The sequence below is a fragment of the Cyprinus carpio genome, chromosome A6, assembly GCF_018340385.1.
Source record: "Cyprinus carpio isolate SPL01 chromosome A6, ASM1834038v1, whole genome shotgun sequence".
In the NCBI taxonomy this organism is placed as follows: Eukaryota; Metazoa; Chordata; class Actinopteri; order Cypriniformes; family Cyprinidae; genus Cyprinus; species Cyprinus carpio.
Window position 1 is genome coordinate 3,103,691 of NC_056577.1, and position 24,242 is coordinate 3,127,932.

A 24,242-nucleotide genomic window follows, 5' to 3' on the forward strand; every position below is an offset into this window, starting at 1 on the left:
ATAGTAAAGAGCTCATCCCTCACTGTCCTGGCACTGGTACAGTAGGCACTACATGTGGCTCAGGTCTGCTGTGGTCATTTCAGGGTGACCAGACAGTCATCTGTCATGCTGGTCTGCTTAAAATTCTTTTGCACTGGCTATTAAACTCTATATCGGTTCCAAAAACCATAAAATGTCTGTAATATCTGACAAATGTCACTGACACTGATGCAGCGCTGGGTAGATTAACTGTAGTCAGTTACTAATAGCAAATTACATGATAGAAGTTGTAGTTAGTAACATATTCTATTGCATTACACGAATTAGGTTATATATTCAGACTACTTTTCGATCACTTTTGGATTACGCCTGACCTTACTTGTTTATCACATTAATTTGAATAGGATAATCTTGAACCATACTGATATAAAAATAGAAAGTGAAAGAAAAAATATATATATTCCATTTCTTCAAGCAAATATATTAGGTCAAGTAGGTTTGGACGCATTTTTATTTTTAATGCATTTAAAAGACAAGAGTCTTCCAAAGACAGTAATGAAGCGTTAAAAAACTGCTCAAATGCTGTGTGGCCGCACAATTTTTTTTAGTTTTAGTTTTTTATTTGAGTATCATTTCATTAAAGAAACATTTCATATTTACACAATAATAATATAATAATAATAATTTTAACACATTTCCTCCAGGGGGATAATTTCTCAGCCAAATTTGATGTGTGATTAATTAGTTATTAATTAGAATAATTAATCACCACATTGTGCAAATAATTAGATTAAAAAATGTAATCATGTCACAGCCCGGTTCCAAATGTATAAACGTAATAGGCTTTTTAGAAAAGAATATGCAAAAGATAAAAAAGAAGAATTAGGGAGAATTAATACATTTGAAATAATTTACTGCCAATGTGTGAATAATATATAATCTGATTATGAGTATTTTAAAACATAATATAATCTAATAACAAATAAATTTTTTTGGAATCTGATTACGTAATGTGGATTACATAAAATCAGTTATTACTCAGCACTGATATAGACATCCACACTTTCTCAGCCAATGAGAGAACAAGTAATTGTGTGTGAGTTTTAGAGTGGCTGAAGTAATGGGGACAGTCCAAGTTTGGCAGAATTTAATCTCTCTCAAACAGCAACTTAAATTTTCCAGTCCAAAAAAAAAGTGCTGCATTTCTGTTTTTGTCGTCAGCATTTTTTGGCCTAGTTGTCTAATTAAAAAATCTCAGTGACCACAGTTTTACCTGGGATCAACCCTGTGGTGCTCGCAGACCACATACTGTATGTAATTCAAGTTCACTGCACTTTATATCTTGGTCAGTTCAGCATAATCTCTGCTGTTCAGGTGTCAGCACTGCTGTATGAACTCAAAGAAAGGACTCAGAGCAGGACATGATAAAAGCTGAAAACCCCTCACATGATCTTAATCAAAGAGTGCTGCTGTATAATATGGGATGCCTTGAAGTCTTCGGTGAGGAGAAATGGTAGGACCTTTGTTACATCTGATTTAATGTTGTGGTAAAAGAACAGCTGGCAGGAAGCAGGTCGATCTCCAATATGATGCTCAGCTTCACATCTTATTAGAGCGCAGGCACAAAGAAAGCACATCTTATTATTTCAAACCCACCTCAAAGCGCTGTGAGCTGACTTTCTTGCCCTTCTTCATCCAGGTGATTCGTGGTTTGGGCTCCCCGACCGCCTGGCACACGAAGGACGCCACCCCTCCTGAAATCCCTGTCTGATCTTCAGGAGTCTTAATGAAACTCGGCATGCCTGTGAGAGAAAGAGAGACATTAAGACACTTTTACAAATGCAGGGAAAATAAATCACAGATCTCTTTAATATATCATTTGTTTGCCGTAGATAGCAGTTGGATAAAAATGGAGAACAAATGGAGAGATCTTTTTTTTCTCTTTTCAGTAGTCTCAAATGTTTCTCTTTTAGGGTTTCAAAAGTGATCTCAATAAACTATTTAAAAAATCATTCATTCATTCATTCATTCATTCATTCATTCATTCATTCATTCATTCATTCATTCATTCAATCATTCATATTGTTATTGAATTTTATTTTAACAAAGTAATTCAATGACCAAATCATGAACTTCAATATCGAAATTTAAATTATTTAAATAATTTTAATTTAATTTAATTTAATTTAATTTAATTTAACTGACCAGTAGACGACTAGCTCACCAAAAAATCTCTCTCTCTCTCTCTCTCTCTCTCTCTCTCTCTATCTCTCTCTCTCTCTCTCTCTCTCTCTCTCTATATATATATATATATGTTTTGTCAATTTACTCACTCTCAATTCATTCCATATTATTTTCATTCTTGTAAATTACATACATTTACATTTTCATTTGCACTCTGACGGAGAACACAAAGCAAATGAGCAAAGTACACTGGAGAGTTGTGTCAGGAGTGAACAGCAATCTCAGTCTGTTTCTCACACAAACTATCATATGACTTGAAAAGGATGAAAATATAGTGCATAAGTCATATGGACTAGTTTTGGAACACTTCACTTTTTGAAGCTTGACAATACACAGCAGAACCTTCAAATTAAATTGCTTTTATTTCAGTTAGCTGCCAATGCAACATTGATCATTTCCATTAAGTTTAACTTGATTTATTTAGTTTACTAATTTTGTTTACTGTATTAAAATGAATAAAAATTACAATAATCATAAAAAAAATAAAAAAAAAAAAATTATGAAATTAAGATAAAATTGAGGATTTTTTTAATTATAATTAGTTCAAAATGTTATATGTTTTATATATTAATATATATATATAAAAAAACTAAACTAGTATCTCAATTATATTAAAATAACAATGTTATATGGAGCTGGAATGACATTCTTGGATGATCTATTCGTGTAAGTCTTGTGAGCTATGATGGAGCAATCACTGAGCAATAAAACTGTCCTCGCTAGAAGCGTTAAAACAAAAGCAGATCTTTTAACAATGTCTAAACTCTGCCTTATGCTAGACCTCCAGGACAGTACAAGTAATGTTCCTCCATGTGCACTGGGTCACGTCCCTCATGGTGAGAAACAATAAATACGAGCAATATGAGGGAATTCTATTTCCTCCATTGCCTAAGCTCTCCGCTTGGCTGTACTCTAGATAAAAATAAACTGTTTATAAGCCATGAGAGCTTCATCTCCGAGGATGTATCAAAAGCATAATTAAATGCTCTGACAGAATACGAGCCATGGCAACCCAAACAAATTGAGCTCCCCATCCACCACCATCCCCTGGTGAAAGCATGCCTGTAGAGGAACAGAGAGCTGGCGGGAACGTAATTAAAGATTCCAGCCATCCAGCTCACCGCAGGGAACAACAGATATATCATAACGTGCGCTGCCTGCTTTGTTTACCTCTGTCCCTGGCTACAGATACATAATGCAAACTGCCGGCCTCGCTGGAGACAATGTCTTCATCTTTTCTTTGGCAGGAACTGTCTTGGTCCCAGTTTCTGTTCAGGGGACCCTGTCATTTTGCCTTTCTCTAATTCTCTGGCTCTCTCTTGCTTTACGGCACTGATGTCAGCAGAACCCTCGCCTGGTGCAGTGTGTGTTCAGAATGTAGACTGCCAACAGATTCTCTGACTTCACATGAGGTTTATGGCAACTTTGCACAAGACATTAATTATATCACATACTCATGCATACATCAGCTAAATGGGGACACACTACTTCTATTGTTTTACATAAAGCCAATTATAAACACATTATATAGACTAGTGTTTTCTACAAAAATGGGAATAATATATACATAATTGTGATGTTTATATATATGGATTATTAAATTAATACTTTAAGTAAGTATTCATTAAATGCATTAAAAAACATTTATAATGTGGCAAAAAAATGTTGATGTTCATTTGAACTTTCTATTTATCAAATGATCTGAGAAAAAAAAAAAAAGGTTCACAGTTTCCACAAAAATATTGGGCAGCACAACTCTTTTCAAAATAGGTAATAATGAAAATTGTTTCTTGAGCTATGATAATGATTTCTGGAGGATCATGTGACACTGAAGACTTCAGTAATGATGCTGAAAATTCAGCCTTGATCACAGCAATTAATTACATTTTAAAGGGGTCACATGATGCTGCTAAAAAGAACATTATTTTGTGTATTTGGTGTAATGAAATGTGTTTATGTGGTTTAAGGTTAAAAAAACACATTATTTTCCACATACTGTACATTATTGTTTCTCCTCAGTACCCCGCCTTCTGAAATGCATCGATTTTCACAAGGCTCATCTCTCTGAAAAGCAAGCCGTGCTTTGATTGGCCATCTATCCAGCGCACTGTGATTGGCCGAATGCCTCAAGCGTGAGACGGAAATGTTATGCCTCTTAACATATTGTGAAGTCTTGTCGCTTTCTCAACGAAACAATGTCACACACCGCGGCCTTGAGTGAACATCTGGGTGGCGTTAGGCAAATCTTCCCACATACTGACGTAGATAACGAGCTGTTTCAGGGGGCGTGGACGAGTCTCAACTTTTATAAAGAATATCTCTTTGGATTTGAGACTTTAGTCTTTGCAACTTTACAGATCTTCTTTATTCACCAAGAGCTTGTAACACTCCAAAGAGAAAGGAAAATTTGAAATCGCATCATATGACCACTTTAAAATATACTGAAACAGAAATTTTATATTTTAAATTGTAATAATATTTCACAATATAGCAGCCTTGGTGTGCATAAGATACTCCTTTCATTGAACAATTGACCAGTAGTATAAAATAAATAAATAAGTTTGTTAATTTAATATAAACTAACAAATGTTTGGGGTCTGTAAGATTTAAATTTTTTTATTGATATCTCTTTTTTTTATCTTTGAGAATAGACTTTTTGCCAGGATCTAGCTAACTTCTGTTGACAGTTTTGTCTTTAAAATATAGTGTATATTTGTGTGTATATGTGTAAAATATGTGGGTACCAAACCTACACGCACATACACACACATATGGTGCATGAGGATTTTAAAGAGAAACACAGTCTTATTCACACCTCAGGACGATCGGCTCTGTATATTAGCATCAACCTCTCCTGAAACACCTGAGGTCAAATGTCCTCTCATGACTGATTTATCAGACGGCTGCCCTGCCAGGTGACCTCTGAGCCTGGATGTGTCACACAAGACAGGCATCACAGATTCTCAGTCACACAAGGCTCTTTGTGCCCGCTATAGCATGCTGGCCTCCTGCAATATTTACAGTGTTGACTTTAATGTGTGTTCTTCAGGCAGTGCAAAGCAATCTGCTGCCAAGGTTTCTGCCCTCGCTCTACCTCAAGTCTCTATGTCAAGTCCATTGCTCACAATGGGCTGACAATTTGCATGAACATTTTGATTGGATAATTTATATTTCATCTTAAGAAACAAGTGCCTAGACAAATCTCATGTAAACAAAAGTTCATGCATGAAAAAAAAAAGTTCATGCATGATGCAAAACATTTCTAGACATGACAACAAAAGCTTCAGTCTGATGCTGTATAAATACTACATTATAATCTCATGATTTAATTATAACAATTTTAAATTGGAGCTTAAAAGCAATCCACAGACTCAAAAAAAAACAGCGACAAGTGATTAAAATGAGTATTTGTATGTGAACAAAACCCAATGCAACGGGATCAAAGCTGCAGAGACAACCACATTAGCCTCTTTGCATGAACTGAATCTTCTGAGACCGAACCTGCTTAACCCATTAAGGCCCTGAACATACTATATATGTGCAAGTATGGCATATTAACACAAATGCTTCTATAGCTACTGTTAACAAGCAAAATTTGCATTTTGTTTCAAATGTTTTAAAGTACAAGTGCATTCTCAGCTATGCCACAAAGAAACCTTTAACAAACATTAAAGGCATTAAAACATAAAGTACTGTCAGGGTGGAACAATACGATCTTGCTGAGCAAGTTACAATTAGTTTATAATTGTTTTTTTAATATGTTTATGGTTAGCCAGCTGAATACTAACACTAACGATACACTAATAATAACATTAATGCATGATAAACAATAATATTTGTAGGTAACTATCGCTCCTTGAGTACTTGGGTTTGATACCGCTACATGCAATAACATGAAATAACATTGTATTGCTACTTTTTCTCTTTATCTTTATTCTCTGGTTAGTACTCTAGTAAATTTTAAACCTTCCTCTCTATTGTAAATCAACAAAAAAACTGGGAAATTGTCTCCTTATACCTACACAATGTCATAAAAAGTAAATAAAATAAGTTAATACATTAAGGTTCTATTAGTTAATGTTAGTTAATGTATTAACTAACATGAACAAACAATGAACAATACATTTATTACATTATTTATTACTTTTAGTTAATACTAGTTACTGAAAACTCAGTTGTTCATTGCTAATTCACAGGGCATAAACTAATGTTAACAAGCACAAATTTTGATTTTTATAATGCATTAGTAAATGTTTAAATTAACATGAACTAAGATCACAGGGCATAAACTAATGTTAACAAGCACAAATTTTGATTTTTATAATGCATTAGTAAATGGTACTCGCAAGGCACAAAGTTCAGAAGTACTGTTCATGCTTAGTTATATGTATATATATTTGGCATTTGTGTGTACAGATACAATTTGTTATGTTTTTCATAAAGTTTTTCCATGAAGGTTTTGTTTATGGTAGAAATAACAATTGACGAGAGCAGCAGAGCGACAGTCTGAACATCAAAAGCGCTATTTATTTTCAAGATTAAGTCAAAATCTTATCTAAATTTTCCTCCAAAAAGTCAAAAATGCCATTATCATCACACAAAGTAGCACAAGTACACACCAATCTACAGGACATGATCTGATGTTTCAGATTTATTTCATCATAGCTTTCATTTTACAAGATTTTAAGTAGCTAAAATTGCTATAATTTAATAATCACCCAAGAATGCGTGTTAATTATGTATAACGGGCCAGCATGTTCACAATGCACAGGCTGAGCAGCCACAGTGATGAGCAGCCAACCACAAACATGCCACCCAAATCCCTCGGCCTAGTGCGAGGACACCGTTAATCTGCCCGCTGACAGATCACAGGATTAATGAGCATCAACAGCTCTGAAACCACATGATCAGCTGCACCGTGCTTCTACACGTCAGGGACGATCAATTGTGAGACAAACTGTTTGCCACTTAATATTAGCTGCTAATTTAAGAGCTGCAATTTCTCTATTTGGAGGTGTTTAACCATGACTTTCTTTAACTCAAAATTACCAGATCTGACAAGAAGGCATAACTGGCAGAAAATACTAAATACACAAACAGCAGACCAAGAATCAGATACATTTCTTTCCACACAGCATAATGCAGATAGCCACTCCCTTGCAGATCTGCATGAGGTGAAATAAACTGACAGCATCCAGGAATTCAGTCTCCTGCCCTCTGTCCCTAAACATCAAGCAGCTCAACATCGATCGAGACGCAGCAGCCCAGCCATTTATTCTCATTAATTATGGATGCACGGCTTACTTCTAGCCGAGCTCTCACTTCATGTGTGCAAAAGAGTATCTGAACAGAGGACATTAATATGCCCAACACCAGTGCTGCTGATACACAGGAGAAATAGTCAATCATGTTCAGACAATAAATCTTTTTAATTTTATTTTTCATAAACTCCTTTGCATTTCTATGTTTGCATGCTGCATGCAGAGTTCACAGCTTGCACTAAAATAAAGTGCGTGGTAAATTTTTTCAGTATAAGACTAATTCTCTATGCACACCTTGGCAATAGAATCACCACTGGCAAGTATATTTTATATTATTTAGTTGTGAAAATATATCTGTGCTAAACTTATACTCAGCTTCTAACTCAAAACACTGGCAAGTGATATCTTACAATTTATTTTCCAATGCTAATGATAGAAATTATTTAGTCATCTAGCATTAAAATTTTGGCGCATATGTGAGTGATTTACTCACTACATTGTTGGACTACAATGAAACAATATTCACTGAGAAACAGATTCTATAAATAATTTCAAAGAAGTTACAAACTGAATTAAACCTTTAATGTAGTGTTAAAACATACTGCAATAATGCTTATTTAAAAATGAAAAATCACTTTAATAAAAGCAAATAGGATCCACTTTGATTGTGTGTTTAGTATTTGCCCTCAATGAGCTGATATGAGTTGGTCAAACCAATCTTTAGAGCCAAACAATTTGACCTTTTAATTTACAAGTGGTTTGAAAATTCTGTCTGCGGTTGTAAGGTGAGAAGGACACTAAACTCTCATACCGAGTTAGTGAGACTCCAGCCTGAATGCCTGGCCTTTTTATTATTCAGGAGAAGAGAGGAGAAGAGTGAGATAAAGAGAGAAATTGCTTCTCTTTTATTCCCCATTGGGTGGTGCATTACAGTAATGGCTCCGTCTAAATAGCAATAGAGAGGCAGAATGGTGCCCCCATTATCAACACCATGACCAATTCCTCTCTCTCTCTCTCTCTCTCTCTCTCTCTCTCTCTCTCTCTCTCTCTCTCTCTCTATCTTTCTCTCTCTCTCACTGAGGTGAGTTAGCGGGGGTGGTCTTGTGCAGCCTTGTGCAATCATTGTGAAGATCGCTCAATAAATGGTGAGTGAAACAGAGAAACTCTGGAAGTGATTATATGGCAGCAATCAGCACACAGTCTCACGTCTGAGGCTCTGACTCGACTAATAAACTCATTTATTGCTCCGAAAAGTATGAATCAGAAAATGAGCTTTTTGATGACAATTTAATTGCCTTTCAAAAGGGCAGGAGTTATTTAAAAGAAACTGAACAATTGGGTCTTGGTAGTGTAATTTCTCTAACTATTCACATGAGGGTTTACTTCATGATTTGAAGTTCATCACACGTTTATATGCAGTGTATATTATGGAGCGAACATCACCATCTCAAAGCAACCAAATCCCAAACATCTTTTCTATTTCTCCATCTTTATTTTACTGGGACTAAATGAATGATGACTAAATCAAAGCAGGTTCCCACTTAGATGTGCGTCCTCTTCCCGTGAGAGCTTTTAACCACACTTTACATGATTTCAAAGTGCAGAATTTGGGATGAAACATCTTTGTGCGCAACCACAGATAGAGAGAACCTTCTGAATGAACATGCAAACATATACAAAATAACAAAAACTAGATTTTTACATTTTCTGTGGTTTTTATTGCATTTAGAAAGAGGCTTGCCTCTGCAAGTGTTGAGACTACAATTCTTGAGAAATGATTGTGAATGATTGTTTTGCGTGCGTCTTGATTTATCTTCTTTTCTTCTGTATTATTATTTATATATATTATAATTGGATGTCCCAATTGGGAAACAGGATTTGCTTTTATTTTAATGGAGTTCAATTAAATGCTGTTATATTTTGGCTGCAACTTGTAACTTAAAGGGACAGTTAAAAAAAATAATAATAAAAAAAATACAATTTCGTCATCATTTACTTACCTCCACTTGTTCCAAACCTGTAAGAGTTTCATGTATGAGTAAGAATGTGTGTAACCAAACAGCTGACGATAGCCTTTCACTTCCACAGTATTTCTTCCATGCTATGGGAGTCAATGGGGACCAGCAACTGTTATTTTATTTTTTTACCCACATTCTTCAAAGTATCTTCTTTTATGCTGAACAAAAAAAAAAAAAAAAAGAAAAGAAAAAAAGAAAAGAAAAAAAGAAAGAAAAAAAAGAAATGTTTTTGAAAGAAGTTTCTTCTGCTCATCAAACATGCATTTATTTGAACACATTTAAAATAATTGTTTTTAAATGTATTATACTTTAAATTATCATTTATTTCTGTGATGCAAAGCTGAATTTTTAGGATCATTATCACATGATCCTTTAGAAATCATTCTAATATGATGATTCATTATCAAAGTTGGAAACAGTTCTGCTGCTTAATATTTTTTCAGAACATGTGATACTTTTTTAGGATACTTTGATGAATAAAAAGTAAAAAAAAAAAAGAAAAAAACAGAAGATATGTTTTTAAAATATAAATATTTTGTAATAATAATATACACTACTGGTCAGTAATTTGGGGTCAGTAATTTTTTTTTATTTCTTTTTTTTTAAATAAAATCAATACTTTTATTCAGCAAGGATGTGTTAAATTGATAAAAAGTGATAGTAAAGAAAATATATTATTAGAATATATATTATTAGATTTTTTTTTTTTTCTGTATTAATGCAGTTCTTTTTAACCTTTTATTCATCAAATATATTAGACAGCAGAACTGTTTCCAACACTCATAATAAATCAGAATATTAGAATGATTTCTAAATGATCATGTGATAGACTGGATGTTACATGTGACACTGAAGGCTGGATTAATGATGCTGAAAATTTTGCTTTGCATCACAGGAATAAATTTTTTTTTTTAAAGTATATTCAAATAGAAAACTATTATTTTAAGTTGTAATAATATTTCACAATATTACTGTTTTTTCTGTATTTTTGATCAAATAAATGCAGGCTTGATGAGCAGAAGAAACTTCTTTCAAAAAACATTAAAAATAGTAATGTTTCCAAACTTTTGACCTGTACTGTTATTATATACTGTATATATATATATATATATATATATATGTGTGTGTGTGTGTGTGTGTGTGTGTGTTGGACCATTGGCTGTGATTTAGGTTATAGTGCCGCAAACACTGCTACTAGCAGTATACAGGCAGAAGGGATAAAATGTCATGATGAAATAAATACAGAGAAGCCCCCCCCCACACACAAACACATAGAGTGAGAGAGAGATCACTGCAGCAGTGCCATTGTCATTCAACACCTTGTTCTTGTCCTACAGGACCTTTCTCTAATTTGGACTCAGATAACCAGGGTTTAATGGCATCTAGGCAGACAGCCAGATAGTCAAACGCTGTGAGTGGAGGGGGAGCTGCATTTCACAATGACAAACGACAAAAGTTTCAAACAAAGTCGCTGCTTTTGGATTGAAAAGCTCTCATTAATGGTGCAGCATCACAGGATCAGTCATGCACATCGAGAGGAATCCCTCACACAAACACAAAGACACGGGTGCAGAGGTTTCACCAGCCACAGAGGCGCACAAGTTTTCTAAATGACTGATGAAAAGGATATACACTAGTCAGTTTTCTCTTAAATGATAACAGTGTGGAGAGAAAAAGCTCTTCAAATGGTCTCAAATGTTTATGAAACAAACACCCAGGTAAGCTCAGGATACTAAATAAATAATTTTATTAGTCAGATAAATACACTTATTTTAAAATTGCATACTACTACACCACTCCTACTAGAACTGCAGTATATTGTGGACAATATGCAAATATTGTACGCATGAAGTGGCTGACGTGTATGTGAACCATGCATAAGATAATATGACGTTTTTTTTACACAAAATTGAAAAACAAAAAAGGCAAAATTTTGTCCTTTTATAATAATATAAGTCTTTACTATCTTTACTATTTAAAAGTTTGTGGTCATTCCTTTTATTCAGCGAGAGTATAAGATAAATTGATTAAATAAAAGTAATAGTAAAGACTTATATTGTTACATATATGCTGCTCTTTTAAACTTTCTATTCCTCAGATAATTCTGAAAAATAAAATATATCATGATTTCCACAAAAAATATAAAGCAACAAAACTGTTTTCTACACTGATAATAATCAGAAATGTTTCTTGAGCAGCAAATCAGCATATATATATATATATATATATATAGAGAGAGAGAGAGAGAGAGAGAGAGAGAGAGAGAGAGAGGGAAATCAATAATGGTAAATAGTATACAATGCAGTATGTTGCATAAAAATGAATTTCTTTGCACTAGATGAACTGTCTATATCTGCTCAAATGCTGTAGGATCTTTCTATTCATAATTTTTGCTCAGTGTTTTTTTAATTATCTGGTGTTTTGGTGATTTTATGTGGATGTGTCCCAGCAGACTCATATCCTGTAGACAATCTTTGTGTTTACAGTGTCTCTTCGGTTACCTTCATTTTCAGGTTTATTTAGTGCTGGTAAAGTACACAGGATGATCAGTGTGCGTTCATGCACCACGGGATCTGGACAGAATGGAAAAATCCAAACGAGCTGGTGGAAAATTCTCATCAGCTCACATTTCTGAACTCTTCATGGTCTGTTGTTTCTTTGTTGACAGGATATGAGAAATATAATTATCTGCTGTCATCAATCTGTTTTTAATGCACATATATAGTCAGTCGATGTCAAGCCTGCTCCCTCACATGTGAATGCGGATGTGTCTGTCAGGGCTGTATGTCCCTGGGTCAGTGTGTGTGGGCTGATGTGCGCTCAGGGAAAATGAACAGGTACAGAGGACACAGTGTATGTGAGAGAGACATACAGAGAAAACCACGCGCAGGCTTTTAAGCTCAGACATAGTCGAGCGATCAGGGCTCAAGAGACACTGGGTGACAGAGAGAACACACACACACACACACACACACACACACACACACACACACACACACACACACACACACACACACACACACACACACTGTATAGTGTATTCTTCTCTCCAGTGTTCTCTAGTATGGTATTCATACTATTGTAGTATTCTACCAGAGGACTAATCAATACTAATATCTCATTTATTAACACCCATTTGAAAACTATGCTATCTTAATAATATAAATACAAATATAGAAAATAATATAGAAAATTAGTTATATTATGTATATATATATATATATATATATATATATATATATATATATATATATATATATATATATATATATAGTTTTAATAATTGTAAAAATGATCTAAAATATATTTTAAATATTTTAAAAGTTAAATATTTAAAGTATATTAAATGTTTAAAATAATATATTTAATAATAAACAACAATATTTAAAATAGTAAATGTATTGATACAGTGGTAACACTTTACAATAAGGTCCCATTGGTTAACTTTAATTAATGTAAAATTAAATTCATTGTAAAGTGTTACTGATATAATTATTATCAAATTGAATCAGAAAAGCAAAATCTTTTTTCTCTCTATGGATTATAATTCTCATAATTTTATTTGTCATAACTGGTTTATATTTGGTTGATATTGACGGTCGTACTAGTGATGACTCCAGGAGGACTGGAATTATTATTATTATTATTATTTTTTTTTTATTATTTAGTATTGACTTGGTGTATAAATGAGTCTGATCAGCACAAAGGTAACACATTGATAGTATCAGTAATTAATTTATAGCAATTTATGAACTCTCATACATCAAAATTGTATCTTTATCAGATGATGATCATCATTTGCTGTGTCACTTTCAATAAAACCTGCAAAATCACACCACAGAGCAATATTTATATATATAAGGGTCCCCTTAACTCTAAAGAGTCTTCAGTTTGAACACTACCTCTCTCTGGTGAAAAAAGCTTTCTGTGACACACAGCTGTATTTCTGGGCTGCAGGAAGTGCAGCGCTCCTGCCGATGGATTTGAAGACTGACTCAGGCAGTGACTCCTGCTGTGTTTGTGTAGGTGTTCTCATCCTTCTATTGACAGAAACACTCTCATCAGTCTGTCTGTTCAGTCTACAGTCACTTCATCTACCTGCTAATAATATACAATAAACTCTCATTCAACACAGTCAAGCTTATCTGATTACTTTCTATTCTACAGTAGAGTACATTTTGCACTCTTAAAGGCTTGGAAATCGCAAATGCAAATAGTTCAATGGCTAAGATGGATGTCCAAGATTGTAAAAAAATAAATAAATAAATAAATAATCACCTAGTTTAAAATGTAGGTTTCAAGAATTCAACATAAAACCATTTTTAATATTTTATTCAATGACAAAGTCACATGGTGGATACAAAGTAGGCTGCTTCTATGCTTCTTATGTGGAGGTTAATAATACACACACACACACACACACACACACACACACACACACACACACATTTATATAAATATATAAATATTTTTATAGTGTCCATGGATACAGCTTTTATTAATGTAACTAATATATAAAAAGATAAGTTTGCCTGAAGTATCTTCTCCACCTTCTTCTTCCATGTTGTCAAGTGTGCTACGCTTCTGGCTGTATCCAAACAAAGAAGTGCATCTTTACTGGTTCAAGTTGAGCAGAACACTTAACCTCAGGTTACTCCAGAGGGATTCGACTTGAAATAAGTGAACAATAAGTCACTTTGAATAAAACCATCCATCAGATTAGCAATTAGGAGCCCCCTCACCTCACACCTGACCTGAGCTCAGAGACTCATGGGAGTCATGACACAAACACTCAGAGCTGAACCGGCCAAACATCCGCTTCAGCAGGATAGGTTCAAACAACATTGATTATTCAAATCAGTTCAGATTCGATAAAGAAGTGCTTTGTCTGAATGAACATATTAGAGGCACTCCAGTGCTCAAGGGGTTAAAAAGGTCTGCGTAACAAGATTTCACTAAATCTTTAAAGATTTCAGCCTGTGTGTGTGTGTCTGAAGAGAGCTTAGGGGTCAGACAACAACCCATTTTTAACTGTCCTGTGTGTATTGGTGGTTGGTTTAATTGACGCAGATGTGAATAGATTTTCTGGATAAACTTCCATCAGTGTAACGTGTATACTCTGTTTCAGTGTGTCTTCGTTTCTGTCACGTTTGTCCCATTGTATAACCTATACTGTGTTCGAAATGCCATACTAACATACTACTCTTAATATTTCTGCAGTATCCAGTATGTATGCTGTGCATAGTGTGCAAATTTTCTGTAAGCATGAAATACCTGAACAACCTACTATATTTACCAGAATCTGCTAAATATGACTGAAGTACACTGAAATCAGTATAGAAGCTGTGTTTGGAATGCCATACTACCATACAACTCCTGCTGTACTGCAGTACGCTGTGTGTATACTGTGAATAGTAAGTGAATGTTCTGTATGCATGGAATGCCCGGGTTACGTGCTACATTTTCTGAAATTTGACGTATGCATCTGAATAAACTGCATTGGATACTGTTTCCCAGAATGCAACGCGCTCCATGTAATGTTTCATCTTCAAACGCGTGACTGGAGGCGGGGAATAGTAATTATAAATGTAACACTTTTATACATATATGTTACTGTAAACTACAAACTATCGCTGTGTATGTAAAAACAATATCGTAAGTAGGTCATAAATTGTACTTTAAACTCTACAGCAGGTTTCCGATCAAGTCAAATGAGGTCACCTTTATCTCTATAGTGCTTTATACAGTACAGATTATTTCAAAAATACTGAATAATAAAAATATTGTGGTAATAAAATATATAAATAACATAATTTGTTGGAAGATACTATTTACATTAACTCCACCAACCAATGCCTGGCTGCGATAAACAGCACTGCAAAAGATGCCAATTTATCTGTAATATCAGTAGCGCAGTGGTTAAAAGACACATGATGCTTGATTTTGACACGATTGACCCGAGATTGAGGCCGCCCTTTACCAAAACTTGTTCTGCTCCTTTCCCCATCATATATCAGAACAGAAAGGTATTTATTTTCAATAAAAATAAAGGAAATATTTGAAAATTGGAAATAAAACGTCTCATTAATAATACACTGTTTAGGTGTTTAGCAGTATAGGTGTAGGAGGTTTTTGTCCCAATAAAGTTGCATTCATTTAATAATATTTTTAAGTATGATAATTTAAACACACTATGTTATTGCATACTGTTTTATAATGTACTACAGTACTAAAATATAAATATCTACCACGTTACTCCTATTTACACAATTATTATTATTTCTGTTCAGTATGTAAAGTCCATTAATTATGAAATGAGTTCAACTGGGCAATATAGCGTTGTTTACTAGTATGAATCCTTAATTAACAAGTCTTTGTAAAAAGAATGTTTAGTACATTTATTTGTGAGGTAACAACCTCAGCAGCTGTGCTGAATTAATGTTTTGTCATGTGACAACATTTTAACATACTACTCTGAAACATTTGTTGCTTATTGTATACTATTTCACACACTATTCTTTAGTAATAGTAGGCAGTATACACTGTGTACTGGGCAGTAAGAAAGTATGCCATTTCGAACACAGCCCTAGTTTTCCCTGTGTTTGTCTGATTTGTCATTATGTTCACCTGTTTGTTAATTATCTAATTAGTCCCTGTGTTTAAAAACCCTGAGTTTTATTTTGGCGGAAAACCACAGGGAAACTTTTCAAAGGCTTCACTTTTGTTGACAACAGATTTATAAATGTCTTTCTACTCCAAAAAAAAAAAAAAAAAAAAAAAAAAAAAAATTACCAGATTCTTTGTAATTATTTGTTAAATTTGCTAGCAATTTCAGAGTGAATTTTTTTTTTTATCACATCAAATTTTTCCAGTGTATAACTTTTCTAGTTGGTTTTTGGATTGAGAGACGAAGGAATCAGGCAAAGCAAAAAGAAAACGAGCATGATGGTTCTTTCCTTTAGCTGCATGTGGCTTTAGCAATATCTGTGTGAATATAAGAGGTGATTTTCTTTGCAAGGTCTTTCCCTCTGAGACCACCAGCATTAATCTCATACTGGAATTAGCACAAAAGCACCTCTGCAACACAGGCTCAGCACAGCATCAATTGGAGGACGAGCAGCTCTATAAGTCCTGGCGCTGCTGAAACCACAAACTAAAGTTGCACCATATTTGCTCTCATAAATAAAACATGGTGATTTTGTACTCTGTGCTTATAGTCTTCAAGACTACGTCCTACACAAGTCTGCAAGGAGACTCAAAAGGAAAGTGTGAGTGGAGAAAAACAAAAATTTATTTAGTGGCTCATAATGTGAACACAAGCTGGTCCAGCTGCTGGTGGAAGGAATTCACACAGTGAGGAGAGAGAGACCGTGAGAGCCAGAGATTATAAGAGTGAGAAAACCAGTGCATTCAGCTGAGAAACCTGCTAAAGGTTTTTCTTGCCCTTGCATGAGAGTGTAGGGCTCCGTCAGCGTGAACAGCAAAGGAGAGCAGAGGGCAAATTCAGGAACATTTGCCATCTTCCCCATCTACAAGCCTGACATCTGAGTCACAAACACTGACAGGTGCTACTGTATAATAAATTTTACAATGCCAGCATTACAATGATTTTAAACAACTTTTATGTTTCCTAAACATGTGCCATGACTCGTGATTATGAGAGCCTTTAGACAAAAACATTTTAATTGCATATCTAATTTAAAATTGAGTCATAAAAGTGGCAACGGAGTTTGATTTGCTTCTGCAAATCAGTTTCAATAAATTGGTTCAAAACTGAAATCAACATATCACATGTGTCATGTCTTAGCTGTGTAGTTACATGCATGAAGACGGAGATAATTCAAAAACAGTCTTTAATAATCCGAAGAGGGCAAATCCAACAGGGAATCCAAACACAGTAACACAAGACTGGAACCAAAAATACAACACAAGGAGGACAGAACTTCAGTAGACACACCTGAACATGATCAAATGAAAAACCAGGACGATACAAACAAGCAGCGGGAAACAGCGTGGTGTGACAGCGTGCATCATCACTCACAAATGTTTACAGAAAGTGACATTTTTATACATGTAAATGTTTTTATAAAAATACTAAGGTGTTATTACTAAAATACTGTTTATGTTATATATTTTTATATTGGGGAATATAAAAAAATCAACATAATTATTCCTTGCATTCATTTAGTAAAGACCACTGTAGATTATTTTATTATTTGAACTTTATTTTACTGTATTTTACTTCATGCATTAATTATTTTGGATTCATATCTTTAATTAAAATATCTATTTATATTTTAAAGAACATTTACTGGATAGTGTCAAAAGGCTCAAAATTGGCATAGCATTTATTTGCTCATCAATACAGTAAAATTAAAATTGATAAATATTATTGCAATTTCAAATAACTGTTTTCTATCTGAATACGTTTTAAGATACAATTTATTTATATGATGCAAAGCTGTATTTTCAGCATCATTACTCCAGACTTCAGTGTCTCATGATCCTTCAGAAATCATACTAATATGTTGATTTGCTGCTCAATAAACATTTCTGATTATAATCAACATTTAAAACAGTTGTGTTGCTCCATATTTTTGTGAAAACTGTCATCCATGTTTTCAAGAACATTTGATGAATAGAAAGTTCAAGAGAACTGCATTTATCTGAAACTGAAAACTTTTGTAACATTATACAGTCTATACTGTCACTTTTTAAAAGTTTTGATCAATTTAATTAATCCTTGCTGGTTAAAACTTTTTTATTAAAGTATTAACGGCCCACCTGCCCCAGATATTTACACTATCTATTTCAAAACAAACTGAATAAAAGACCACAGCCAATAGCTAACTTAACCTTGCTGCAAAACAAACACACTATATCTAACTTGGTCAACCTTCCAGAAGTCTGCAAGACGTAAATATTTTTCTCAAGGTACACAACTATAATTCCATATAAGGTGAGTCCTAGTCTGGTAATGGTAGTGATAAGTAAATGATTAATGCTGCTGGTATTACTGCACCATAAAGATCGGCAGCGATAATAAGTGACCAGACTTTGGTGTTCTTATTGTTTTTATTGGCCTCAGGGTTCAGGGACTACATGACATAAGGCCTGTGACTCTCATACTGCTGCACAAACACACTCGTATCAATTCTGATCTATGGCTGGAGTAAACACAGCTATTTGATTTTGCAAAAATACTTGCTGAAATCTTTCTCCGGGGACTCCTATGTTTCAGGACCCAAATCTTGCGATAATGACAGCAACAATTTCCCCAGCAAAAAAGCAAACCAGCAGGTCTCATATTTTCAGACTTTTTAATCTGCCCTTTAAAAAGCTGGATAAATGTGACACGAAGCATGTCACGTTCATTAAAAACAGAATTTACAGTTTAACATGGAATGTCATGGAATTTGTCAAATTTTGAATGAATTAATCAAAAGTAGGTCATTACATTTAAATCAAATCGCTATATGGACTAGTGTCTGTAAATATTAAGCCTGGAAAAGTCGATTAAAATATGAATCCTGCATGTTCTGCGTGTCTCTGTTAATGAATGGTGCAGAAACGCGGTTGCATTTATTACGCACATATGGAAGCACGTGTGACACTCGCAGAGATTTCGTCTCACTAAATGATGATGTAAACATATGAACAACATTTCCAGAACTGCTCTGAGAGTCACTTAATGAGCATTTAACCATTTGATTTGAGTAAAACTAGCCTCATATCACATACACAGAACTGTAAAGGTATCCACGGCAACCCGTCAAAATAAAAGTCCGGTTTAATTTAAAGATAAGTATTTGCCAGAAATGTATTACTATTGTTCAGCAGAATGTACATATCCTACTACTACTACTACTAAAAAGAAACAAACATAATTTAAGGAAATAATCCCCTTTGTTTACCAAAAAATAAAGTTTGCTTAATTTTCAATAATTAAAAGATCAATTAAATTAATGTTTTAAGCCTTCATCTGATAACCAGAAAAATTTAAATTCACAACAGAATTTCTGAGGGGGGGAAAACATTTCATAAGGCTATTTTGAGAAAGAATTGAATAAATTAAGTTCTTTTTATGCATTTAAATAATTAGACATGCTAAACCACAGAATTAGGTTACAATAAAACATATGGTGAAGAAAAAATAAAACATTTGAGAGAAAATATAACAATCTATTATTTATCATACTTACAGGCTGCGATTCAATGGAGCCAGCAGGTCCAAATAAACTAGGTAATGAGCTCATCTCTCAAGAGCAAGTGTTTTTTTTCAGAATCCCGAGTTGACACAGCGTCTTCTCAACTTAATGTTAACCACACAAAGCTACAGTGTTTGGGGGCAGGTCAAACACTAACGTAGAACATAGGCAGGAATTATGCTAATACATCCTTGACGGAAGAGGGATTCAAATTACTGACGACTCATTTAGGCTGTTCAGACTCAATTCTTTCATTTGGGAGATAATAACTTTAATTATCATGCAATTTCAGATTTACAACTTTGCCGATCGTTTACATTCACATACAGCTACATTTTACGCTTCATGAAAGACAATATTCGAAATGGTATAAGAGGCGCCCTTTAATATCTGCGCGGGTCCCTTGAGACAAGCAAGATCGATGTAAATCTGAAAGCTCCTCCCGCAAATGTTATTACACAAACAACACAACGGTGATTGCATCCAACATCTCAAATCCCTCTGACATCCATATTTCCTCATCTCATTTTTTTCCCAGGCTGTGCTTATAGCACTAACCAGAATTCCCTCAATTTAGTTGAAAGAAAATAACACTTGAGAACCGGTGTGATGTAAAACGACAGCCTCTTTAGGAAAGAAGGTTGTGTTTGTTTTGTAAACTGCATGATATTCCCATTCCCACACACTTCACTTTTTAGATCATAGATGTATGTACTCACAGCCTTGTACTGACAGAAGAAAGTAATGTGTATTTTTAAGTGTGCTACTCACTGTCTGCATGGATTGGCACCGCCAGGCAGAGCAGCAGCAGGAGGGACAAGGCTCTGCCGCGAGGAGAGGCCTGCCGGGTGTGTGGCACCATGATTCGTGGATGGCACTCACCGCAGGGGTTCCTAAACTCCTGCTGGATCACTACACGCTCACGCTATCATTTAGTGAGACCTGGTGGGGGACACAAAGGAGAACAACATCAGAAAGATGCAAAGCAAATAGCACATACTGTACAATTCCTCAAACATGACATCATCCAAGACAGGAGCTCATTATTAGCATTCCAAGGGCATTACATCACATTCCCGTAATTCTGTATGATCATCCCATAAATTAAAGCAATAGGAGATTGACATCATGAAGCATCATTGTAATTGGTGCAATCAAACATTACATCAACACATTCCAAACATTACTTCATTATTAGTACTCTGAGAGCAAAGCATTTCATATGAAGTCTCCTGAAGTCATACAATAGCTTTTGTGAAACAGAGCCGAAAATTAAGCCATTATTTAGTGAAAATCATGTTACACAACACACAATTGCACATAAGTATATTTAACAAAATATTGTCATATAGACAAACATGCTTCATTTGAAATCTAATGAAACTTGCTTCATCACTGAATATAATGATAGCTAGTTCAGTTCAGAGTTCAAAGATGATTATTCAATAACCGCTCTGATGAAATCAATTTTGACACACTGATTCGTCAGAGTGATTCAGTATGGTAGGTTTAACTATTCATTAAAAGAATCAGCTCATAAGAATCATTTGTTCCGGAATCAGATTAAACTGGTTGTGCTGTATGTTTCTGAATCACTAAATAGATAAATTAATAAAAAAGAACAAAAGCCCATAACACAATTACAAGAACTTGAACAAAAATAAAAAAATGCAAAAATAAAAGCAAAATCATAATTTTAATAATAAATACAATAATACTACAAGTATGTAAATAATACAAAAATAACACCGGGGGTACTCAGTGTTTTATTGCATAATAAGACAAAACCCAGGGAAAATATGATTTATTTCGATATGACATTAAAGATTAATTTAAGGATTTATTTCTCTATGACATTATTGGTCAGCAGGAGAACATATAGAGCGAGTCATTTGCATTTTTGGCTGATCTATTCCTTTAACACAGTGACATCATGCACACAACGAATGATGTCACTGTGTTAATTTAATAAAGTGGTAAGTGATTTCCAGCCACAATGAGTCCCTGGAGAACGTTTCAACGACCACAGACACCTCTGGACTTTGGAGGTCACACACGTCACGCCAGGTTCACGCTGAGTATGTGTGTCTTGAGGTTTGTGTGTTAATAGCCTGTGTGCTGAGGGCTCTCGTGTGTCTTTCCAATGACGCCACCCCATGCTCACTCTCACTCACTCATGATTAAGATGATGCATTCATTTATTAACCAGAAGCTCTCATCATGTAATTGGCCAGACCTGGGCTAATTAATCATGCTCACACAAAGCAGACATCTGCTATCCAACACACCCCCTCTGTCATAGAGAAAACAATCACGGAAACACCACAGAGAGAGACGCCCGTAGACCAGCACTAATCACACCGCCACCACAGCAGAAAGTTTGGAGCCACTGGCGCTCAGCAAACAGCTTCCACCATCAAACACTCGAGTTGAAGGTGCACTTCCACATTCCTGCAGGCTGAGCAGACGGAAACATCTCTCCGTCTCGAGCGTGTCATTTCTCCCTCTTATTATGGAAATCATGAGTCTGGAAGAGAACCGCTGAGCTGACAGAGTCACCGAAACTGCATTAAACTGCGAGCATTTAGGGACATGCACACAAACAGTGCACTGCAGTGCGTGACGCTCGGCACACACACGAGTCTCTCTGCTTCAGCACACGCTGTAATTACAGCAGGCTGCTCCCCACCGTCTCTGCCTTTCCAAAGAAAACACAGACCCTGCTTTTGAGTGAATGCTACAATTGCACCAGCCAAGCGTCTCCGGCGTGCCCAACCTGGAGCCTCTCCTGAACATTCCTGCAGGAAGAGCACGCTGAGAAAACAAAGCATGGACTGAACGCAGCCTGCATTTCTAAAGACCCCAGTTGCTTCTGCTGAAAGACAAATGATACGAGCAGCCAGCTAGACTCTCCATGATGACAAGCGTGTTTGAATGAAGGGTCAAAGGTCAGTCCGTTTCTCTCAGGACAGGGCTGCACAGGAACTGTAAAGTAGGGATGCAGCGATTCAAAAGCACACTTCGCAACTTCAGTCATCGCTCTGGTCTTAATTCATGAGTTGCATGTGATTTGTATATAAATAATGTGAAATATATTTAAATAACTGCAAATAGTCTAAAACTAAAAACAATCAAGGCATGTTCTCCAGACTGTTTTTCACTAAATGAAGGGCAAATATTTCATTACATTTATATGCAATAATTAATCAAATTATTATAGTGTGCGTGTGTGTCTTTTATATATATATATAAAATACTGTGATTTATGGCTATGTTTTCTTTTCCCTTTTGAGTTTCTCTCTCCTCGTTGCTCCAGATTCCGGCTGCTAATTATCTGGGAAAGTGGATTGGCTCATCTCTTGGCATAGCATCCTTAAAAACGCACTTATGGAAACAAAGAAATTAATAAAACTGTCCAACTCAAATGCCATTTTTTGCTATTTAACTTTCGACAACGGAGAAACAATTACAATTTATGTCTTGTTTCCCCATATACTAGCAAGTTGTGAGACAAAGAGAAAATGCATTAAAATTACTGTTACACTTACAATGTTACATAATTTTATTGAGAGCAAAAATCATTACAAATATATTGTAAATATTCAAAATATTGCCCGATCGTATATCTTCATCGACAGTTTTGTTTTCTAGAATGACCCTCTAACATAAATGCACATAAATTCGGCATAATTTTGCCGAAATTCCAGTCCCAACATGATGTTATTTGCTGGAGTGTTTGATAGTCTGATAGCTAAAAAGAGCACTTGCTTTATTACTTCTGGATTGATGGATAATCTATCATAATCCCAGAGGAGAAATTGGTTGCTAGAGATTTCCTGTGCCTTGACAGAAAACCCTTCAACCTGGGCCAGAGCAGCGGCAATATCTGACATATACTTAGAAAATCAATGCTCTCTGAATATTAATAAAGAGCAACACTTAAGTTAATCAGTCTGATGCATATATACTTCCCTAAACAGCATTGCCATTTAAAAAGCACATTTCTTGCCTGATATTCAATTAAGCAAATTAAATCAGGCAAATCAAGGGAGGTTTAGAGCTCTTTTGTTGTGCTGCTCATTTAATCACATCAATATTGTTACAAAGAGTCCCACTATTATCTATCCATGACATTTTTATCCCTGAAATGGAGGTTAATATTCAGATGTCAAGATTCTTACGTGATTTTACATAAACTGAATGAGACATTTTTCTGCAATGAGAGTGAAAGCAGGCGGAAAGCAGGGACATTTATAAGCATTGAATGTCTGACGATCTAGATGAAGATTTAGACTTTAATTAAGTCTAATACATACATTTTCTGCATTTATTTAGTCTGACAGTATAATGTCTAAATGACCCAAATAAAATGGATCTGAATGTTTGGAGCTGATTGAAACAGATCATACACAGAAGTCTCAATAAACGAATCAAACAAAGGGTGATCCTTCACATTTAACAAAATTCAATGGTTTATTACCATAGATTTCCAAACTTAATTATAAAGACCTGTTACTTTGTTTTTGTCCCTT

General features: G+C 34.9%; 1 protein-coding gene across 19 annotated transcripts in view; it reads right to left on the reverse strand.

Annotated features, from left to right (window-relative positions):
* The window catches only part of LOC109112947 (receptor-type tyrosine-protein phosphatase F-like), a 196,808-nt gene that overhangs the window by 116,404 nt on the left and 56,162 nt on the right, over positions 1-24,242 (reverse strand). For all 19 annotated transcript variants that reach the window (XM_042757541.1, XM_042757554.1, XM_042757542.1 and 16 more), the window contains 2 exons: positions 20,482-20,652; positions 1,636-1,781 (listed from right to left, as the gene is read on the reverse strand). In XM_042757541.1, coding sequence (XP_042613475.1) covers positions 1,636-1,781; positions 20,482-20,572 — 237 coding nt within the window. In that variant the 5' untranslated portion in view covers positions 20,573-20,652. The remainder of the gene's footprint in view (positions 1-1,635; positions 1,782-20,481; positions 20,653-24,242) is intronic.